Raw genomic sequence first — 18,994 nt, forward strand, 5'->3', positions numbered from 1 at the left:
CCGGGATTCTTCCGATGACATTGAGGAGTACACCACATCAGTCACTGGCTTTAATCAATAAGTGCATCGAGGACGTCGTCCCCACAGTGACTGTACGTACATACCCCAACCAGAAGCCATGGATTACAGGCAACATCCACACTGAGCTAAAGGGTAGAGCTGCCGCTTTCAAGGTGCGGGACTCTAACCCGGAAGCCGACAAAAAATCCTGCTCTGCCCTGCGACGAACCATCAAACAGGCAAAGCGTCAATACAGGGCTAAGATTGAATCATACTACACCGGCTCAGACGCTCGTCTTATGTGGCAGGGCTTGCAAACTATTACAGACTACAAAGGGAAGCACAGCGGCAAGCTGCCCAGTGACACGAGCCTATCAGATGAGCTAAATCACTCGCTTCGAGGCAAGCAACACTGAGGCATGCATGAGAGCATCAGCTGTTCCGGACGACTGTGTGATCACGCTCTCCGTAGCCGACGTGAGTAAGACCTTTAAACAGGTCAACATACACAAGGCTGCGGGGCCAGACGTATTACCAGGACGTGTTCTCCGGGCATGTGCTGACCAACTGGCAGGTGTCTTCACTGACATTTTGAACATGTCCATRTCTGAGTCTGTAATACCAACTTGTTTCAAGCAGACCACCATACTCCCTGTGCCCAAGAACACAAACTCAACCTGCCTAAATGACTACAGACCCGTAGCACTCACGTCCGTAACCATGAAGTGCTTTGAAAGGTTGGTGATGGCTCACATCAACACCATTAACCCAKAAACTCTAGACCCACTCCAATTTGCATACCGCCCAAACAGATCCACAGAGGATGCAATCTCTATTGCACTCCACACTGCCCTCATTAAGTTTGCAGATGACACAACAGTGGTAGGCCTGATCACCGACAACGACGAGACAGCCTATAGGGAGGAGGTCAGAGACCTGGCCGGGTGTTTGCCATAATAACAACATATCCCTCAACGTAACCAAGACTAAGGAGATGATTGTGGACTACAGGAAAAGGAGGACCGAGCACGCCCCCATTCTCATCGACAGGGCTGTAGTGGAGCAGGTTGAGAGCTTCAAGTTCCTTGGTGTCCACATCAACAACAAACTAGAATGGTCCAAACTAGAGGTCGATCGATTATGATTTTTCAACGCCGATACCGAAACCGATTATTGGAGGACCAAAAAAGCCGATACCGATTAATCGGCCGATTTTTTWAATTTATTTGTAATAATGACAATTACAACAATACTGAATGAACACTTATTTTAACTTAATATAATACATCAATAAAAATCAATTTAGCCTCAAATAAATAATGAAACATGTTCAATTTGGTTTAAATAATGSAAAAACAAAGTGTTGGACAAGAAAGTAAAAGTGCAATATGTGCCATGTAAAAAAGCTAAGGTTTAAGTTCCTTGCTCAGAACATGAGAACATATGAAAGCTGGTGGTTCCTTTTAACATGATACTTCAATATTCCAAGGTAAGAGGTTTTAGGTTGTAGTTAATATAGTATTTATAGGACTATTTCTCTCTATACCATTTGTATTCCATATACCTTTGACTATTGGATGTTCTTATAGGCACTTTAGTATTGCCAGTGTAACAGTATAGCTTCCGTCCCTCTCCTCGCTCCTACCTAGGCTCGAAAGAGGAACACATCGACAACAGCCACCCTCGAAGCAGCGTTTCCCTTGCAGAGCAAATTTATGCATACATTTCTTTAATCAATTTTAGAATAAGTCTGTAACTTAACAAAATGTGGAAAAAGTCAAGGGGTCTGAAAACTTTCTGAATGCACTGTAGATAGGGTAATATGGTCAATCAGGACACAGAACACCGTTTCTGAGTTATTACAATGTTCCTATCCTCTTCATATGCTGTGTACACTGTATTTWATGATTTTTTTTCTTCATCACGTGTTGAAAGTCTTAAGAAATGGAAAKTGGTAGGCCACACAAGCTCACAGAACAGGACCGCGGAGTGCTGAAGAACGTGGCGAGTCAAAATCATCTGTCCTCTGTTGCAACTCTCACTACCGAGTTCCAAACTGCCTCTGGAAGCAACGTCAGCACAGAACTGTTCGTCGGGAGCTTGATGAAATGGGTTTCCATGGCTGAGCAGCCGCACACAAGCCTAAGATCACCATACGCAATGCCAAGCGTCGGCTGGAGTGGTGTAAAGATCGCTGCCATTGGACTCTTGAGCAGTGGAAACRCGTTCTCTGGAGTGATAAATCACGCTTCACCATCTGGCAGTCCGACCGACAAATCTGGGTTTGAATGCTAGGAGAATGCCAGGAGAATGCTACCTTCCCCAATGATAGTGCCAACTGTAACATTTGGTAAGGAGGAATAATGGTCTGTGGAAGTTWTTCATGGTTCGGGCTAGGCCYCTTAGTTCAAGTGAAGGGAAATCTTAATGCTACAGCATWGAATTACATTCTAGATGATTCTGTGCTTCCAACTTTGTGGCAACAGTTTGTGGAAGGCCCTTTMCTGTTTCAGCGGGACAATGCCCTGTGCACAGTKCCCTAACCGCAACCTTATCGAACACCTTTGGGATTAATTGAAACGCAGACTGCGAGCCAGGCCTAATCGCCCAACAACACTGTCCGACCTCACTAATGCTCTTGTGGCTGAATGGAAGCAAGTCTCCACAGGAATGTTCCAACATTTAGTGGAAAGCCTTCCTAGAAGAGTGGAGGCTGTTATAGCAGCAAAGGGGGGACCAACTTCATATTAATGGCCATGATTTTGGAATGAGATGTTCGACGAGCAGGTGTCCAGATACTTTTGGCCATGTAGTGGAGCTTGAGGTATTTTCAGAAGCAATTTTTACAAATAGATGGCCAGCTGGGGCTAAATGGTTAGTAAAAGCACCACACATTCAATTGGTGTCTGTTATGGGACCAGAGGCTGTCACAGCCTGCTGGGGCAATGGGGGGATGGAGTTTATTCTTAAAGATTTGACCACTTTCCAGAATTTAGCTGGATTTCCACCACTCTCCGATACACAATTGAAGAAGTATGCTGACTTTGCTTTTCGAAACAGATTAAGACATATATTTCTCAAACGTCTGAAGGACTACCAGTCACGGGAAGAATCAGTCAATCTATCCTTACTCCAAGCAAGTTTCTTTCATGAAATCTTTCAGACAATTCATGCGTGAACCATGGGTTAGATCTGTCCTTTACCCTTAATCTCTTATATGAGGCATGTTTATCTACAGCAGAGTTAAACAGAGAGGTAAAACATTTAAGGGCCTGATACGAATCAGAGATAGAGGACACATCCTCCCAATCATACAATCCCAGGTCACACAGGAAATATTGTTCATTGAACGTTCTAAAATGTATCTTTGTAATAATGCGTGGACATGATTTCGGTAGCTTAAAATCTCTGATGCAGGCAATGGGACAATGGTCACTGAGCTCATTAGCAAAGATTCCATTGGCAGTAAACTTATGAGGGGTGTTTGTCAGAATGAAAAAAGTAGATTTTTCAGGCTGTTTTAAGTTGGGGTGGGTTGATTTAGTTATCAGTTGAGTTAAATTTAGCTCAGTCGCGGGAGAGCAATAAACTTCCACTAACGTTAGTTGGGCATTATTACCAAGGCCCACATTTAGGACAAGACATTCAAATTGCTTAGGGACAGAGGTGATAACACACACAGTAACATTCAAGTTGTTCTTTATGAATATGGTGACACCCCCATCTCTGTCAGATCTATAAACATTCTATCCATTTAGACACATCGGAGTCTGGCACAGACTTTTTTTTAAACAAGTCTCAGTAATTATCAAAATGTCMGAGTTAGTTTGAGAAGACAGAATTAAAATAAGATCAATTTTCAAAATCAAACTGACATTTACATTAATCTGTCTAAGACCACATCTTTGGGATTCAGATCAGATGGAGTCTCTAACACAAACATGCTCTGATCAGTAGGTAACCCTCTATATGAAATAGCCTTGGGGTTGGCTTGAAATGGTATAGATACAAGATTGCTTAGAACTGTGCCATTTGGTCTATGTCTTGAATGAGGATGTGGATAAATACAAGACTCAATGTTTCGGCCAAGGACTGATATCCAATCACAATGTTCTACGAATTAAATGCCATGTGTCTATATCACCTTGTAGTGGGCCTGCAATACAATCCTCAAATGTGAAATGTCATTAAATCTGGAGTGGAACATAGGGATGTATTATAATCTGCTTTATTAAGGAACTAGAAATGTACATGCTGAGAATGTTGTGGTAATATTAGGTGAAAAGGAAATATAACATTTTCTAAATGTTATTGAAATATTCTGAGGATCTCCAAGAGAATTTAAAATGCATATTGTGTGAACATCAATTGAATATGATGTTAAAGCTAAAACAAATATGCTATGAACAAATTACTTATTTGGAAATTGTGGAACATTGTGGAACATTGTGGAACATTGGGGGAGTGCTGTGTGCTATGTCTTAAGTACAATATGTACATGTCACAAGAATATTCCTGCAACATTACAGAAAACTCACATAACTTAATTAYATATTCTGGGAACCWTTAAAGAACATTAAGGGAATGTCCTGTGTAACCTAACTTAAACATTTTATGAATGTCATCACAACTGAGCATATTTTGTGCTTTGGGAACCTCTCTCTTTTAATGTACCCACACTGTTCCCACAACCTAATTAAATGTTCTGGGAGCTTTTAAATAACATAAAAAATGTGTTCTGAGAATGTTCTTGTAACATCAAATAAAATMAAATCAAATGTATTTATATAGCCCTTCTTACATCAGCTGATRTCWCAAAGTGCTGTACAGAAACCCAGCCTAAAACCCCAAACAGCAAGCAATGCAGGTGKAGAAGCACRGTGAACATCAGGTGAATGTTTTTTGCACCCTAAAATAAACATTGTATAATAATCCGTACAACAGGTCAGTTCATATTTTGTGATGTCCTCACAATGTTCCCACCCGACTGGGACATCACGACTGAACATTGTGGGGTCAGCACAACTGGACAGTTTTTGTGTTATGAGAACATTTGCCACAACTTAACTAATGTTTACAGAACCAATTTTGAATTTYTGGGAACATTTTAGTGAATGCTAGGTGAACATACCAAGGATATTTAATTTTACACATAAAAAAACATTTGGTTTTTGAATGTTTTGGTTATGTTATCATCCTAATGTTAGATACAACCCTAACTAGAACTTAATGGGAATCTTARCTAATGTTCTGGGAATGCTCCTGGTTTGCTGGATACCCTCTATGCCAAACGGCATTTCATTGTACTGTACTACTGACCCCTCTACAATGTATGTGTCAGCCTGAATGACACATTCAGACCACAGACCAACTCACCCTCCCCACTCCTCAACTCTCACCCCTCGCCCCCTCACCCCTCTCTCTACCGTATGTGCCAGACCAGCTCATCCTCCATACTCCCCTCACCCCCCAGCCATCACCTGCCTCTCCTCATGCTGTCTCTCTGCTGTTCCTGTTAGAGTGTGTGTGTGTGTGACACTTAGCTCTGATTCATAATAGATTTGGGAGGGTGTTCTGAATGATTTATTAGCCACCTGGCACAGAGACAGCTACTCCATGCTGTGTGTGTGTGTGTGTGGATTACCTGTACTCGGCATCGCCTCACACCTCACACACAGCTACAGTGGACACTCCCAGCTCCTCAACATATATTCAGTCCACCTCTTGATTCTCTTTCTCTCCATTTTCAGTCTGTACACAGCATTGGCAATATTATACAGCACTTATTATACAGCACTTATAATATAGGGGGGAGGGGAGGAGATGGATGGGGGGATTGGGTGGGGGGGCTCATTTCCAATCTTGCTGTGCTAATTGAACTGTATAAACAATGGTTTCTAGTCCCATGTGGGTAGTGGTTGGGAAAACACAGGCCCAGCTATTTATTCTGTGACTAATAATGGTTTAATGCCGCATGCTTTACTAATCCCAATGGAAGCACGTTAAACGTTTTATAAAACATTATGTTTATGAAGTTAAATGGAAGATAATGCACTTAAGTCTAGTACAGTCATCTATAGGCGTGGGGTAAGTTGAGCCATGTTTTACATTCAGCAGCACTCCATCAAAGAAAATATATCTACATATATTTCACCATGTTGTGTATCCCTGGAAATAATTAGAATCATGTAAACATTACAGTTTTGAAAAGCTAGCTTGTCTAAAAAATGTGGTTTCTTGGCACAACTTTGCCCGGATATGGGGTAAGTTGAGCCGCGAGACAGGGTAAGATAAGCCGCCTACAAATTTATGTAATGAATGAAATATTACCACTACCATAACTATCCTTTTTTCCCAAACACAAGACAACACAATCAAACAAACACAAACACAATCAACACAATCTTTTAATAATTTTAAGCATCTTTTAACAGAGGCTTAACATCTAAAAAACKATTTGTACTTTTTTAAACAGTTTTAACATAGGCCAGACCCTGTTGTTACCTTGTATCCCAGCGATAATGCCTTGCATTATGCCTAGGAAGAAAACATTTCAATTTGCTCTAATTGCCATCGGCTCTACCATTGGCTCAACATACCCCATGGCCATAGGCTCAATTTACCCCTTGGCAAACATTTTGACTATATTAGCCCACACAGCTACAAGGATGCACTTTCATACTACAGTAAGTTTAGGACCTCATATTGAATCTTATAGACCCCAACTAATGTATAGAACAATCGTAAAATGATCTATGTTGGTTTAGATAGAAGCATCATGAATCCTCTAACACAATAAATACATTTGACTTGGTGAAAATCTGTTTTTTGGATCTAACTTGCTCACCACTTCCATGTGGTTTCTTCCTTCACAGACAAAATGAAATTATTCATTTTGTGTCTGGTTTCCTAGAAACAAGGCTGGTTCAACTTACCCCTTTGGTGTCATTTACGTACAGGACTCCTCTGTTTGTGTTGTTGTCGTTAGCTGTAAGCAGAGTTGTCTTATAATGGCAGCAACGTGATGTTTAGATTACAGTTATTGTCTCTCTCCTTTTCTCTATTTGTCCCTCCCAGTGTTCTGTGCTGGTTCTCCGTGTAGGTGGAGGTGTGTGGGAGAGGCCGGCAGGCCGCATTCTGTTCATGTAATGAATTCAATCACTTAAAAGTCCGTTTCAGTACAATACAGTGTTACACTATGAGGTGACCGTGAAAGTGGAGCAACCATTCAGAGTAGCGTGAATGAATGAACGAGTGAATGAATGAACAAAACAAACACTTAAACAACATAAATCAATTCCAGAAATCTGCCGATACTACTCCTATCAATCCCTTACATTAACAACTACTGAAAATACTCATCTCTATTAGCTAGTGTATTTCTCCAATGCAGGAACTGGTTGATTTAGACTGTTTATGTGACAGTTGGTTTGTGTAGCCTGAGTGCCAGTCTGTTTGTGCTATCATATCAACTGTCACTCATTGTCATGTTTGGCTTGACAGTGACAGCAGTGGTGTTGGCAAAAGCACAAACAGATCTGGGACGAGGCTATTGGTCGTGTGATTCTGAGAGCAAACCAAACCAATGTCAAAACCAGTCCCCCCCCACCAGACCAGCTTTTGTTAAATGTGTTTGCTGGCTGTAGACTCCTACACCTCTCCACCACAGGAGGTTGGTGGCACCTTAATTGGGGAGGACGGGCTCGTGGTAATGGCTGAAGCGGAATAGGTGGACTGGTATCAAATACAGAAAACATATGGTTTCCATGTGTTCTTTCTCTCTCTCTCTCTCTCTCTCTCTCTCGCTCTCTCTCTCTTCTCTTCTCTCTCTCTCTCTCTCTCTCTCTTCTCTCTCTCTCTCTCTCTCTCTCTATCTCTCTCTCTCTCTCTCTCTCTCTCTCTCTCTCTCTCTCTCTCTCTCTCCCCAGTCTCAGGACAACCCCCTCTCTCTCGTTCTGTCACGCTCTTCTCTTACCTCTTTTCTCCTTCAATCTCTCGCTCCTTCTTTTCATCAATCTCTCTCCCTCTTTCTCTCTCTCTCTGTTCCCTCTCTCTCTCCGCTTTCAGTGAATATTGCGTGGGCCCACACTTGAGTTTCTGCCATGTGCTTTCTTGCACCCCTCCACACACACACACACACACACACCACACACACACAACACACACGCACACACACACCACACGCAGCACACGCACACGCACGCACGCCACGCACGCACGCACGCACGCACGCGCGCGCACGCCACGCACGCACGCACGCACCGCACACACACACACAACACACACACACACACACACACACACACACACACACACACACACACACACACACACACACACACAACCACACACACATACACACACACACCACAACACCCTCGCCCACAATCCACAGCCTGACGTGTGTGAGTGAATCTATTAATCTGCAGTGCCTTCAGAAAGTATTCCCACCTCTTGACTTTTTTCACATTTTGTTGCGTTACAAAGTGGGATTAAAAGGAATTTAATAGTCATTTTTTGTCAATGATCTACACAAACTACTCTGTACTGTACTGTGGAAAGAAATTCGAACATTTGTAATAAAATAAAGAAAAAAGTATGTACAACAAAACACTAATATACACTGAGTATACAAAACACCCGCTCTTTCCATGACATCGAAAGAGCGGGTGAAAGCTATGAACGCTGCATGCATTCATAGCTTTAAGGGTGAAAGCCCTTATTGATGTCACTTGTTATATCCATTTCAATCAATGTAGATGCATTGGAGGAGCCAGGTTAAAGAGACAATTGAGACATGGATTGTCAATGTGTGCCATTCAGAGGGTGAATGGCCAAGACCGCATTTTTAAGGGATATGGTAGTAGGTGCCAGGTGCACCGGTTTGTGTCAAGAACTGCAACGCTGCAACGAGTTTTTCATGCTCAACAGTTTCCTGTGTGTATCAAGAATGGTCCACCACCCAAAGGACATCCAGACAATTTAACACAACTGTGGGACGCATTGGAGTCAACATGGCCCAGCATCCCTGTGGAATGCTTTCAACACCTTGCCCTGATGAATTGAGGCTGTTCTGAGGGCAAAAGGGGGTGCAACTCAATATTAGGAAGGTGTTCCTAATGTTTGGTATACTCAGTGTATAAATCATTGACTACACCACTGATTATTATTTATTATCAATCTGATCACATTACATTCAGAGAGACATTATCAGTAGGTAAGAACACAGACATCATTCAGTGTGGCTCTCTCTGGAGGGAGAGAGTACAAACCAAATCTCACATCCCTCAACAACCGTATTGACARCCCTCCACCCACACACGGAAACATTGAAACACCATTTACAGCWACCAACAGGAGGCAAAGAAAGGCAAATTCACAGTCTCTATGTACTGTATACACTGTATATCTTGTACTGTACGCTGCATTCCTGACCAGTAGCGGTGCGTGGATAACATCACTGGGGAAGCCAAGCCAAATCAGTAAAAAAGCCATATTACAACCTATGTTGTGATAATTGCATTGTTTGCTCTATAACCYRTTAGTTCATACACCACCATGATATACAATAAGGCTGTGACAACAAAAAGACAACAGTCACACAGTGTCKGWATAGATTCAACTACACACACTATCAGGGATCAAGGTAAGACCCAGATGCAGACTGTCAAGTAACACTGTTTATTGTAGCAAACAGGGGCAGACAAAGACAGGTCAAGGCAGGCAGGGTCGAAAATACAGGGTAAGGCAGAGGTACAGGGTGGCAGGTGGACTCAGGGTCAGGCAGAGTTCAGTAATCCAGGGGTGGAGCAAAGGTATAGGACGGCAGGCTCAGGCTCAGACAGAGAGGTCAGGCGGGCGGGTACAGGGTCAGGACAGGCAARGGTCAAAACCGGGAGGACTAGCAAAGAGAGGCTGGGAAATGAAAGGAGCTGACAGGAAAAATGCTGGCAAGTTTGAACGRACAAGACGAACTGGCAACAAACAGACAGAGAACACAGGTATAAATACACAGGGGATAATAGGGAAGATGGGTGACACCTTGAGGGGGGTGGAGACAAGCACAAGGACATGTGAAACAGATCAGGGCGTGACACATACATTTGTTCCATCCCAAAACTGGAAATGAACGTATGTCCGGTGAAGTCCACAAAGCAAATAGTGCATACCAACAGTTATATCACCTGCAGCATGGTCAAGYAAGTTAATATTTACAGTTTACCTAACAACTRCTGATTTAGAACCACAGAGTTACCGCAAGTCAGCACWAAGACAACAGGAGCACTGCCTCCGCTATTCCAGCACCATTTCAACTTAAACATTGAAACATCATCAGCTCAACAAGGTTATACATGCTTAGTTTAATACACTGAAAACAAACTTAAAGATAACAAAAATGATTTAGTCCAATCAATGTTGCTAAATATCATGTGGCTGTCCATGGTGCTGATCCGTCTGTGTTGGTTTGTTTGTTTGTGTGTGTGTGTGTGTAAGTAAGTAAAACAAAAACTGTTGACTGACCCTACTTGTAGACTAGTTGAAYGCCAATGCCATCCTCCTCTCTTGTTGGCAAAACAGTCTATGGCTCTGTCATACACACTTTTAGTTTTTGTTGTGATAGGCTCCCTAGCTAAAATACTTGCTAGCCTGAATTCCTCACATGGGCAACAATGAACCATCTAAGTTAACTAGCTAGTTAATGCGAGCCTACTAGGCTACATCTAGGCTAGATATTAAACTTCAATTGTCTCAGGCCAGTGGCACAACATATTCATTTATGGTTAGATCAGAATCGCTGTCATCATCATTGGTCTGTACAGAGAGTTAAGTCAAAACCGGAAGTTCAAATCCCCATCTCCGTCCATGGCTTAGGAAAGGGACGATTTAGCAAGCTAGCTACTGCAGGACATCAACACAAGCAGACCAGAAACAGACACGTTTTTCTGACAAYGACGTTTTGCGAAGGAAGTGATTTGATTTGGTATGATGCCTAATCCAAACTGGCCACCCATGGGCGGTGCTTTGCTGCACTAGGACAACCCACAGTTGAGCTCAGCTCAACGCTGATTGGCTAATTATTTTATAATTTTTTAATCAAGGGTGGCCAAATGCTTGCAGGCATCAATCAATCAAATGCTACGGCGGCAACATATTATACTCTTTTGGTCAAGACAAAGTAATATTTACAAATTAATAAAAAATGAAAAGCTGAAAATGAAATGTTAAAATGTCTTGAGTCAGTAAGTATTGAATCCCTTTGTTATGGCAAGCCTAAATAACTTCAGCAGTTATCATTTGCTTAACAAGTCACATAAGTTGCATGGACTTATCTGTAAGGACCCCTTGCTCGAGCAGTGAATTTCAAACACAGATTCAACCACAAAGACCAGGGAAGTTTTCCAATGCCYCGCAAAGAAGGGCACCTATTGGTAGATCGGTAAAAATAAAAATAGCAGGCATTGAATATCCTTTTGATCATGGTGAAGTTATTAATTACACTTYGGATGGTGTATCAATACACCCAGTTACTACAAAGATACAGGTGTCCTTCCTAACTCTGTTGCYGGAGAGGAAGGAAACCGCTCAGGGATTTCACGAGGCCAATGGTGACTTTAAAACAGTTACAGAGTTTAATGGCTATGATAGGACAAAACTGAGGATGGATCAACAACACTGTAGTTACTCCACAATACTAACCTAAATGACAGAGTGAAAAGAAGGAAGCTTGTACAGAATAACATGTTTCCAAAACATGCATCCTGTKTGCAATAAGGCACTAAAGTAAAACTGCAAAAAATGTGCRCCCTGAATAGAAAGCGTTATGTTTGGGGCAAAKCCAACACAACACATCACTGAGTACCACTCTTCATATTTTCAAGCATGGTGGTGGCTGCATCATGTTATAGGTATGCTTGTCATCKGCAAAGACTGAGGAGTTTTTTAGGATGAAAAGAAACAGAMTAGAACCAAGCACAGGCAAAATCTTAGAGAAAAACCTGGTTCAATCTGCTTTCCAACAGACACTGGGAGACAAATTCACCTTTCAGCAGGACAATAACCTACAACACAAGGCCAAATRTACACTGGMGTTGCTTACCAAGACGACATTGAATGTTCCTGAGTGGCCTAGTTACAGTTTTGACTTAAATCAGCTTGAAAATCTATGGCAAGACTTGAATATGGCTGTCTAGCAACTTGACAGAGCTTGAAGAATTTTTTAAAGAATAATGTGCAAATATTGTACAATCCAGGTGTGCAAAGCCGGTTTGTGTCAAGAACTGCAACATTACTGGGTTTTTCACGCGCAATAATTTCTTGTTTGTATCAAGAATCGTCCACCACCCAAAGGACATCYAGCCAACTGCCACGACTGTGGGAAGCATTGGRGTCAACATGTGCCAGCATCCCTGTGGAACGCTTTCGAAACCTTGTAGAGTCCATTCCCCAACGAAGTGAGGCTGTTCTGAGGGAAAAAGAGGGTGCAACTCAATATTAGGAAGGTGTTGCTAATGTTTGGTATACTCAGTGTAAATTATAATTCAGTGTACACCACTTCCGCCCCAAAACCGCTTATCCATAAACCACACTGCTTATTAACCGTTGATCCCATTGGAAAACATTAATTCAATCTTTTATTCTGAATCTGATCATGTATTTCTATCTGCAGAATACTSGCAACAGCAGGGGCCCACATGAACATACCAGTGGATCTGCGGACCCTGAGGGCGGTGAGAGTCCTGAGGCCCCTTAAATTGGTCTCTGGGATCCCCAGTGAGTACAGTCAATATCTACCAGCATATCAATATAATTTACAGTGTCATAATACCTYAATATGTACCTTACTGTAATGTCTAATTCTCAGAGGCACTCAGACATTAACTCTTCACACGTGTGTGTGTGTGTGTTATACATTTTATCATCAGGCTTGCAGATCGTGCTGAAGTCCATCATGAAGGCCATGGTGCCCCTGCTCCAGATCGGTTTGCTCTTGTTCTTCGCCATTCTTATGTTCGCCATCATCGGCCTGGAGTTCTACAGTGGGAAGCTCCACCACACCTGTCTACCTACTGCTGACATCCTGGGTAGTTACATACTCCAGTCTCCCTCACACTCTCTGTGTTTTATACACTACCCCACACTCCCTCATACTCTCTCTCTATCCAAAACCTCTTTGCCCACTTCTACTGTACCTCTATCCATGAAAGAGGTTCCCTTCCCCTCTGTGTTGCATCTTCACAGGGTCCTCATCTCTATTATCCTGTATTTGACAATCTCTCTCTGTTTCGCTCTCTCGTGCTCTCCCCCCTGCATCGTTATTAAGAACATCTTTATACTGCTTCTCTTTTACCTGACAGCTTCATGAGGACCGGACTGTCCCATCTAACCAGTGATGGAAAAAATACCCAATTGTCATAGTTGAGTAAAAGTAAATATACCTTATTAGAAAATGACTCAAGTAAAAGTGAACGTCACYCAGTAAAATACTACTTGAGTAGAAGTGTAAAATTATTTGGTTTAAAATATACTTAAGTATCAAAAGTAATGGTTTAAATCATTTCACAATCCTTATATTAAGCAAACCAGACTGCACAATAACACAAAAATATATACTGTATATATATATTTTGGGATATACTCCAACACTTCGACAATAATTTTCAAACAAAGTGTCTAGTGAGTCAGTTCAGAGGCAGTAAATCAAATCAAACTTTATTTGCCACATGCGCCGAATACAACAAGCGTAGACTTTACAGTGAAATGCTTAATTACAAGCCCTTAACCAACAGTGCAGTTCAAGAATTTACCAAGTAGGCTCAAATAAAAAGTAATAATTAAAASTAACACAATAAGAATAACAATAACGAGGCTATATACAGGGGGCACCGGTACCGAGTCAGTGTGCAGGGGTACAGGCTAGTTGAGGTAATCTGTACATGTAGGTGGGGGCAAAGTGACTATGCATAGGTAACAAACAAACAGCGAGTAGTAGCAGCAGTGTACAAGAGGGGGGGGGTGTCAATGTAAATTGTTCTGTGGTGATTTATATGAATTGTTCAGCAGTCTAATGGCTTGGGGGTAGAAGCTGTTGAAGAGCCTTTTGGTCCCAGATGTGGCGCTCCGGTACCGCTTGCCGTGCGGTWGCAGAGAAAACAGTCTATAACTTGGGTGACTGGAGTATCTGACAATTTTATGGGCTTTCCTCTGACACCGCCTATTATATAAGTCCTGGATGGCAGGAAGCTTCGCCCCAGTGATGTACTGGGCCGTTCGCACTACCCTCTGTAGCGCCTTACGGTCAAATGCCRAGCAGTTGCCATACCAGGTGGTGATGCAACCGGTCAGGATGCTCTCGATGGTGCCGCTGTAGAARTCTGGGGGCCCATGCCAAATCTTTTCARTYTCCTGAGGGGGAAAGGTGTGGTCGTGCCCTCTTCACAACTGTCTTGGTATGTTTGGACCATGATAGTTCGTTGGTGATGTGGACACCAAGGAACTTGAAACTCTCGACCCGCTCCACTACAGCCCTATCAATGTTATTGGGGGCCTGTTCGGCCCTCTTTTTCCTGTACACACCCCTGAGGGGCCCGAGTGTTAAGGATCAGTGTGGCAGACGTGTTGTTGCCTACTATTACCACTTGGGGGCGGCCCGTCAGGAAGTCCAGGATTCAGTTCCAGATGGAGGTGTTTAGTCCCAGGGTCCTTAGCTTAGCGATGAGCTTCGTGGGCACTATGGTGTTGAACGCTGAGCTGTAGTTGATGAACAGCATTCTCACATAGATGTTCCTTTTGTCCAGGTGAGAAAGGGCGGTGTGGAGAGCGATTGAGATTGCGTCRTCTGTGGATCTGTTTGTGCGGTATGCAAATTGGAGTGGGTCTAKGGTGTCCGGGAGGATGCTGTTGATGTGAGCCATGACCAGCCTTTCAAAGCACTTCATGACAACCGACGTGAGTGCCACTGGGCGGTAATCATTTAGGCAGGTTACCTTCGCTTCCTTGGGCACAGGGACTATGGTGGTCTGCTTGAAACATGTAGGTATTACAGACTCGGTCAGGGAGAGGTTGAAAATGTCAGTGAAGACACTTGACAGTTGGTCCGCGCATGCTATGAGTACATGTCCTGGTAATCCGTCTGGCCCAGCGGCTTTGTGAATGTTGACCTGTTTAAAGGTTTTGTTCACATCGGCTACCGAGAGCGTTATCACACAGTCATCCAGAACAGCTGGTGCTCTCGTGCATGCTTCAGTGTTGCTTRCCTCGAAGCGAGCATAAAAGGCATTTAGCTCGTCTGGTAGGCTCGCGTTACTGGGCAGCTCGTGTCTGGGTTTCCCTTTGTRGTCCGTAATAGTTTGCAAGCCCTGCCACATCCGACGAGCATCAGAGCCAGTGTAGTAGGATTCAATCTTAATCCTGTATTGAYGCTTTGCTTGTTTGATGGTTCGTCTGAGGGCATAGCGSGATTCCTTATTAGCGTCCGGATTAGTCTCCCGCTCCTTGAAAGCGGCAGCTCTAGCCTTTAACTCRATGCAGATTTTGCCTGTAATCCATGGCTTCTGGTTGGGATATGGACGTACAGTCACTTTGGGGATGACGTCATTGATGCACTTATTGATGAAGCCGATGACTGAGGTGATGTATTCCTCAATGCCATTGGATGAATCCCGGAACATATTCCAGTCTGTGCTAGCAAAACAGTCCTGTAGTGTAGCATCCGTGTCATCTGACCACTTCCGTATTGAGCGAGTCACTGGTACTTCCTGCTTTAGTTTTTGCTTGTAAGCAGGAATCAGGAGGATAGAATTGTGGTCAGATTTACCAAATGGAGGGTGGGGGAGAGCTTTGTATGTATCTCTGTGTGTGGAGTAAAGGCTGTCTCTTATACACATCTAGATGTGTATAAGAGACAGATTCCAGTCTGTGCTAGCAAAACAGTCCTGTAGTGTAGCATCCGTGTCATCTGACCACTTCCGTATTGAGCGAGTCACTGGTACTTCCTGCTTTAGTTTTTGCTTGTAAGCAGGAATCAGGAGGATAKAATTATGGCCAGATTTGCCAAATGGAGGGAGAGCTTTGTATGCATCTCTGTGTGTGGAGTAAAGGTGGTATAGGATTTTTCCCCCCCTGGTTGCACRTGTGACATGCTGGTAAAAATTTGGWGAARCTGATTTAAGTTTGCCTGCATTAAGGTCCCCGGCCACTAGGAGCGCCGCTTCTGGGTGAGCATTTTCTTCTTTGCTTATGGCCTTATAGAGTTGGTTGAGAGCGGTCTTAGTGCCAGCTTCGCTTTGTGGTGGCAAATAGACGGCTACGAATAATACAGATGAGAACTCTCTTGGTAGATAGTGTGGTCGACAGCTTATCATAAGGTACTTTACCTCAGGTGAGCAATACTGACAAAAAGACACACACCCCCACCCCTCGTCTKACCAGAGGTAGGGTCTCTGTTCTGCCAGTGCATGGAAATTCCCGCCAGCTCTATATTGTTAATTTCTTCATTCAGCCATGTCTCGGTGAAACATAAGATGTTACAGTTTTTAATGTCCCATTGGTAGGATAATCTTAATAGCAGGTCATCAATTTTATTTTCTAACGATTGCACGTTAGCAAGGAAAATGGAAGGCATTGGGAGTTTACTCGCTCGCCTCCGGCTTCTCAGAAGGATCCCCGATCTGCGTCCCCTTTTCCGGYGTCTTTTCTTCACGGAAAAGGCATAGATCTCGGCCTGTTCCAGYGAAAGCAGGATATCCTTCTCGTCTGACTCGTTAAAGGAAAAAGTTATTTTCGGTCATAATAGACGGTAGCAGCAACATTATGTACACAATAAGCAAAATAATAAGTTGCACAAAACCCCCCCAAAATAAGAAAATTGCATAATTGGTTGGGAGAATGTAAAACGTCAGCCATGTTCTTCGACGCCATCTTTTCAAAAAGGATGACCAGGGCGGTTCTCTTGATAAGTGCATGAATTGTATAAWTTTCCTGTCCTGTTAAGCATTCAAAATGKAACAAGTACTTTTTGATGTCAGAGAAAATGTATGGAGTAAAAAGTAMATTATTTTCTTTAGGAATGTAATGGAGTAAAAGTAAAAGTTGTCAAAACTATAAATAGTAAAGTAAAGTACAKATACACCACTGCATCTGACCCTACTCTACAAAAAAWWATWWTRWTWWTGTTTTTATTTACACAGTCATGTTTCAAACTGCTTGTTCTAACTAGTGCACTGTATGGCAGGAGTAAAGTTTACAAAATTGTAAGGTGATGGCATGGGGCAAACATTATTCATGTTTGTGAGTGAACGTTATTTATAATAAGGGTTACATGGAGAAAATCTGACCTCTGAAATGAAAATGGATGGCCCTACCTGCAGCAAAATATATTTCACATAAACCCTCCCTGAACACTTAAAAAATAAACAGGTCACCTTCCCCTATACCGCAAATAATAATGAAAAAGTGGATAGCAGAGAACATGTCTACCATTTACCCTGACTTCTTAGACAGACCAGAGCCTTAGATATGCAGTTTTAGAAACTGTTCTTCGTCCTGTAAGCATGATATGGCAATGCAGGAATTTTGATAGCGCACAAGGCTGCGGGCCAGAAGGTTGTGGGTTCGCAGACGACCATGGACAAGAGTAGGGGTGGAAAGATCTCCTTTATAGTAAAAACATTACATGAATCTATCGTTGTATTTGCAGGTCCGAGAAAAAATGTCACGCAATTGTACTTAATTTTACATATTAGCGGAATCGTTTTTTAATACCACACAAGTAATTGAAATGACAGGCTAAGAATGGACAGAGAGATAAAACCTATGTGTTCATCTAATCTTATTTCTCCAATGCCAAATCAGTGTGTCTTGTTTGCAACCAAACTGTCCTTGTTTTCAAATTATTCAAYCTGAGACATCATTAGGAATCTGTGCATGGTGCTTTCAAAAGTTAGGCCTACCTTTCCACCCCAGACAGAGTAAGSCTACAGATGCAGAAAGATTACAGCTTTAAGTGCTGGCTACTTTTCTTCCATGGCTTAATCCAACRAGAGAAGGTCACAAGTGTTTCCTTAAAAGCTGTCTGAGTTTAACATCTTCTATTGTACAGAAAGTGAATAGCTTAATCAATTRATAGTGACATAATTAGATTATTTCCCAAGCAAWGTCAGCCTGTGAATGTCAAAAAAACAAAACAGTTATATCCCCATATGCACCTTTYCCGGGTATTTTACAGCTTGTTTCTAGCATAAAGCATMGYGGATCAAAGCGCTCTTATAGATCACTTTATATAATCAGATCYGTTTTATTTTCTTCAAAATSTTAAAYTAACAAGCGGTAGGCCTGTGCTTTTTTTTATAACTTATGGGGTCCAACAATTCAAAATCAAATAGCTAAATGATCCATAGTATAACCCTCTTAAAACAATTCCATATGTCAGCTTAGCACCCCTCCCTCCTCCTCCAACGTCAAATAATTGAAGAGTGCATTGTGGGTGGAAGAATAACCAACAAATCTATGGATATAGCAGCCTATAGCCTAATTTTGTCTGTCAAACAGGTAGGCCTACCTCTTTTTTCTTGAATAGGAAGAAATAGGCTCYAACACAAAACCCTCTTGTTGTTATTAAAGTCTAATTAAAATTASGACGGTTGAATTAAATTATGCCTATCAGAATTTGACTACTTTCAGCACCATGAGCTGTCCATTTTCGATTGATTGTGCCACGGCACCACAATGTACATTAAGTTACTCGAATCTGGCTTATTGTGAGGTCAATAAGTTTAATAAAAACATCAGGGGCAAGAAACATATTGTTTCTAATCAAATCAATTATAGTAGTAGCAAGCTATCAAAGTTGACCCCCGGTCCTCCTCCTCATCTTCGCTCTCTCCTTCTCAAACTGAACAGAACATAGTTYGTGCACAAGAAAGTGCATTTTTTGGAGTCGGCCCAATCAAAACCTATTTTTGGTAGAAACCTTTGACTCTCCTCCTGAACTACCACC

General features: G+C 42.4%; 2 protein-coding genes across 2 annotated transcripts in view; both read left to right on the forward strand.

Annotated features, from left to right (window-relative positions):
• LOC139029316 (voltage-dependent R-type calcium channel subunit alpha-1E-like) overlaps positions 1-12,879 on the forward strand; it is a 33,624-nt gene extending 20,745 nt beyond the window's left edge. Inside the window, exons 4-5 of the mRNA XM_070449025.1 lie at positions 12,668-12,771; positions 12,863-12,879. Of these exons, the coding sequence (XP_070305126.1) occupies positions 12,668-12,771; positions 12,863-12,879 (121 nt within the window). The remainder of the gene's footprint in view (positions 1-12,667; positions 12,772-12,862) is intronic.
• Positions 12,880-12,929: 50 nt separating this feature from the next.
• Positions 12,930-18,994, forward strand: part of LOC111979599 (voltage-dependent R-type calcium channel subunit alpha-1E-like) — a 46,829-nt gene continuing 40,764 nt past the window's right edge. Inside the window, 1 exon segment of the mRNA XM_024010193.2 lies at positions 12,930-13,082. Within this exon segment, the coding sequence (XP_023865961.1) occupies positions 12,950-13,082 (133 nt within the window). The 5' untranslated portion in view covers positions 12,930-12,949.

Source organism: Salvelinus sp. IW2-2015, linkage group LG19 (assembly GCF_002910315.2).
Source record: "Salvelinus sp. IW2-2015 linkage group LG19, ASM291031v2, whole genome shotgun sequence".
Lineage (NCBI taxonomy): Eukaryota > Metazoa > Chordata > Actinopteri > Salmoniformes > Salmonidae > Salvelinus > Salvelinus sp. IW2-2015.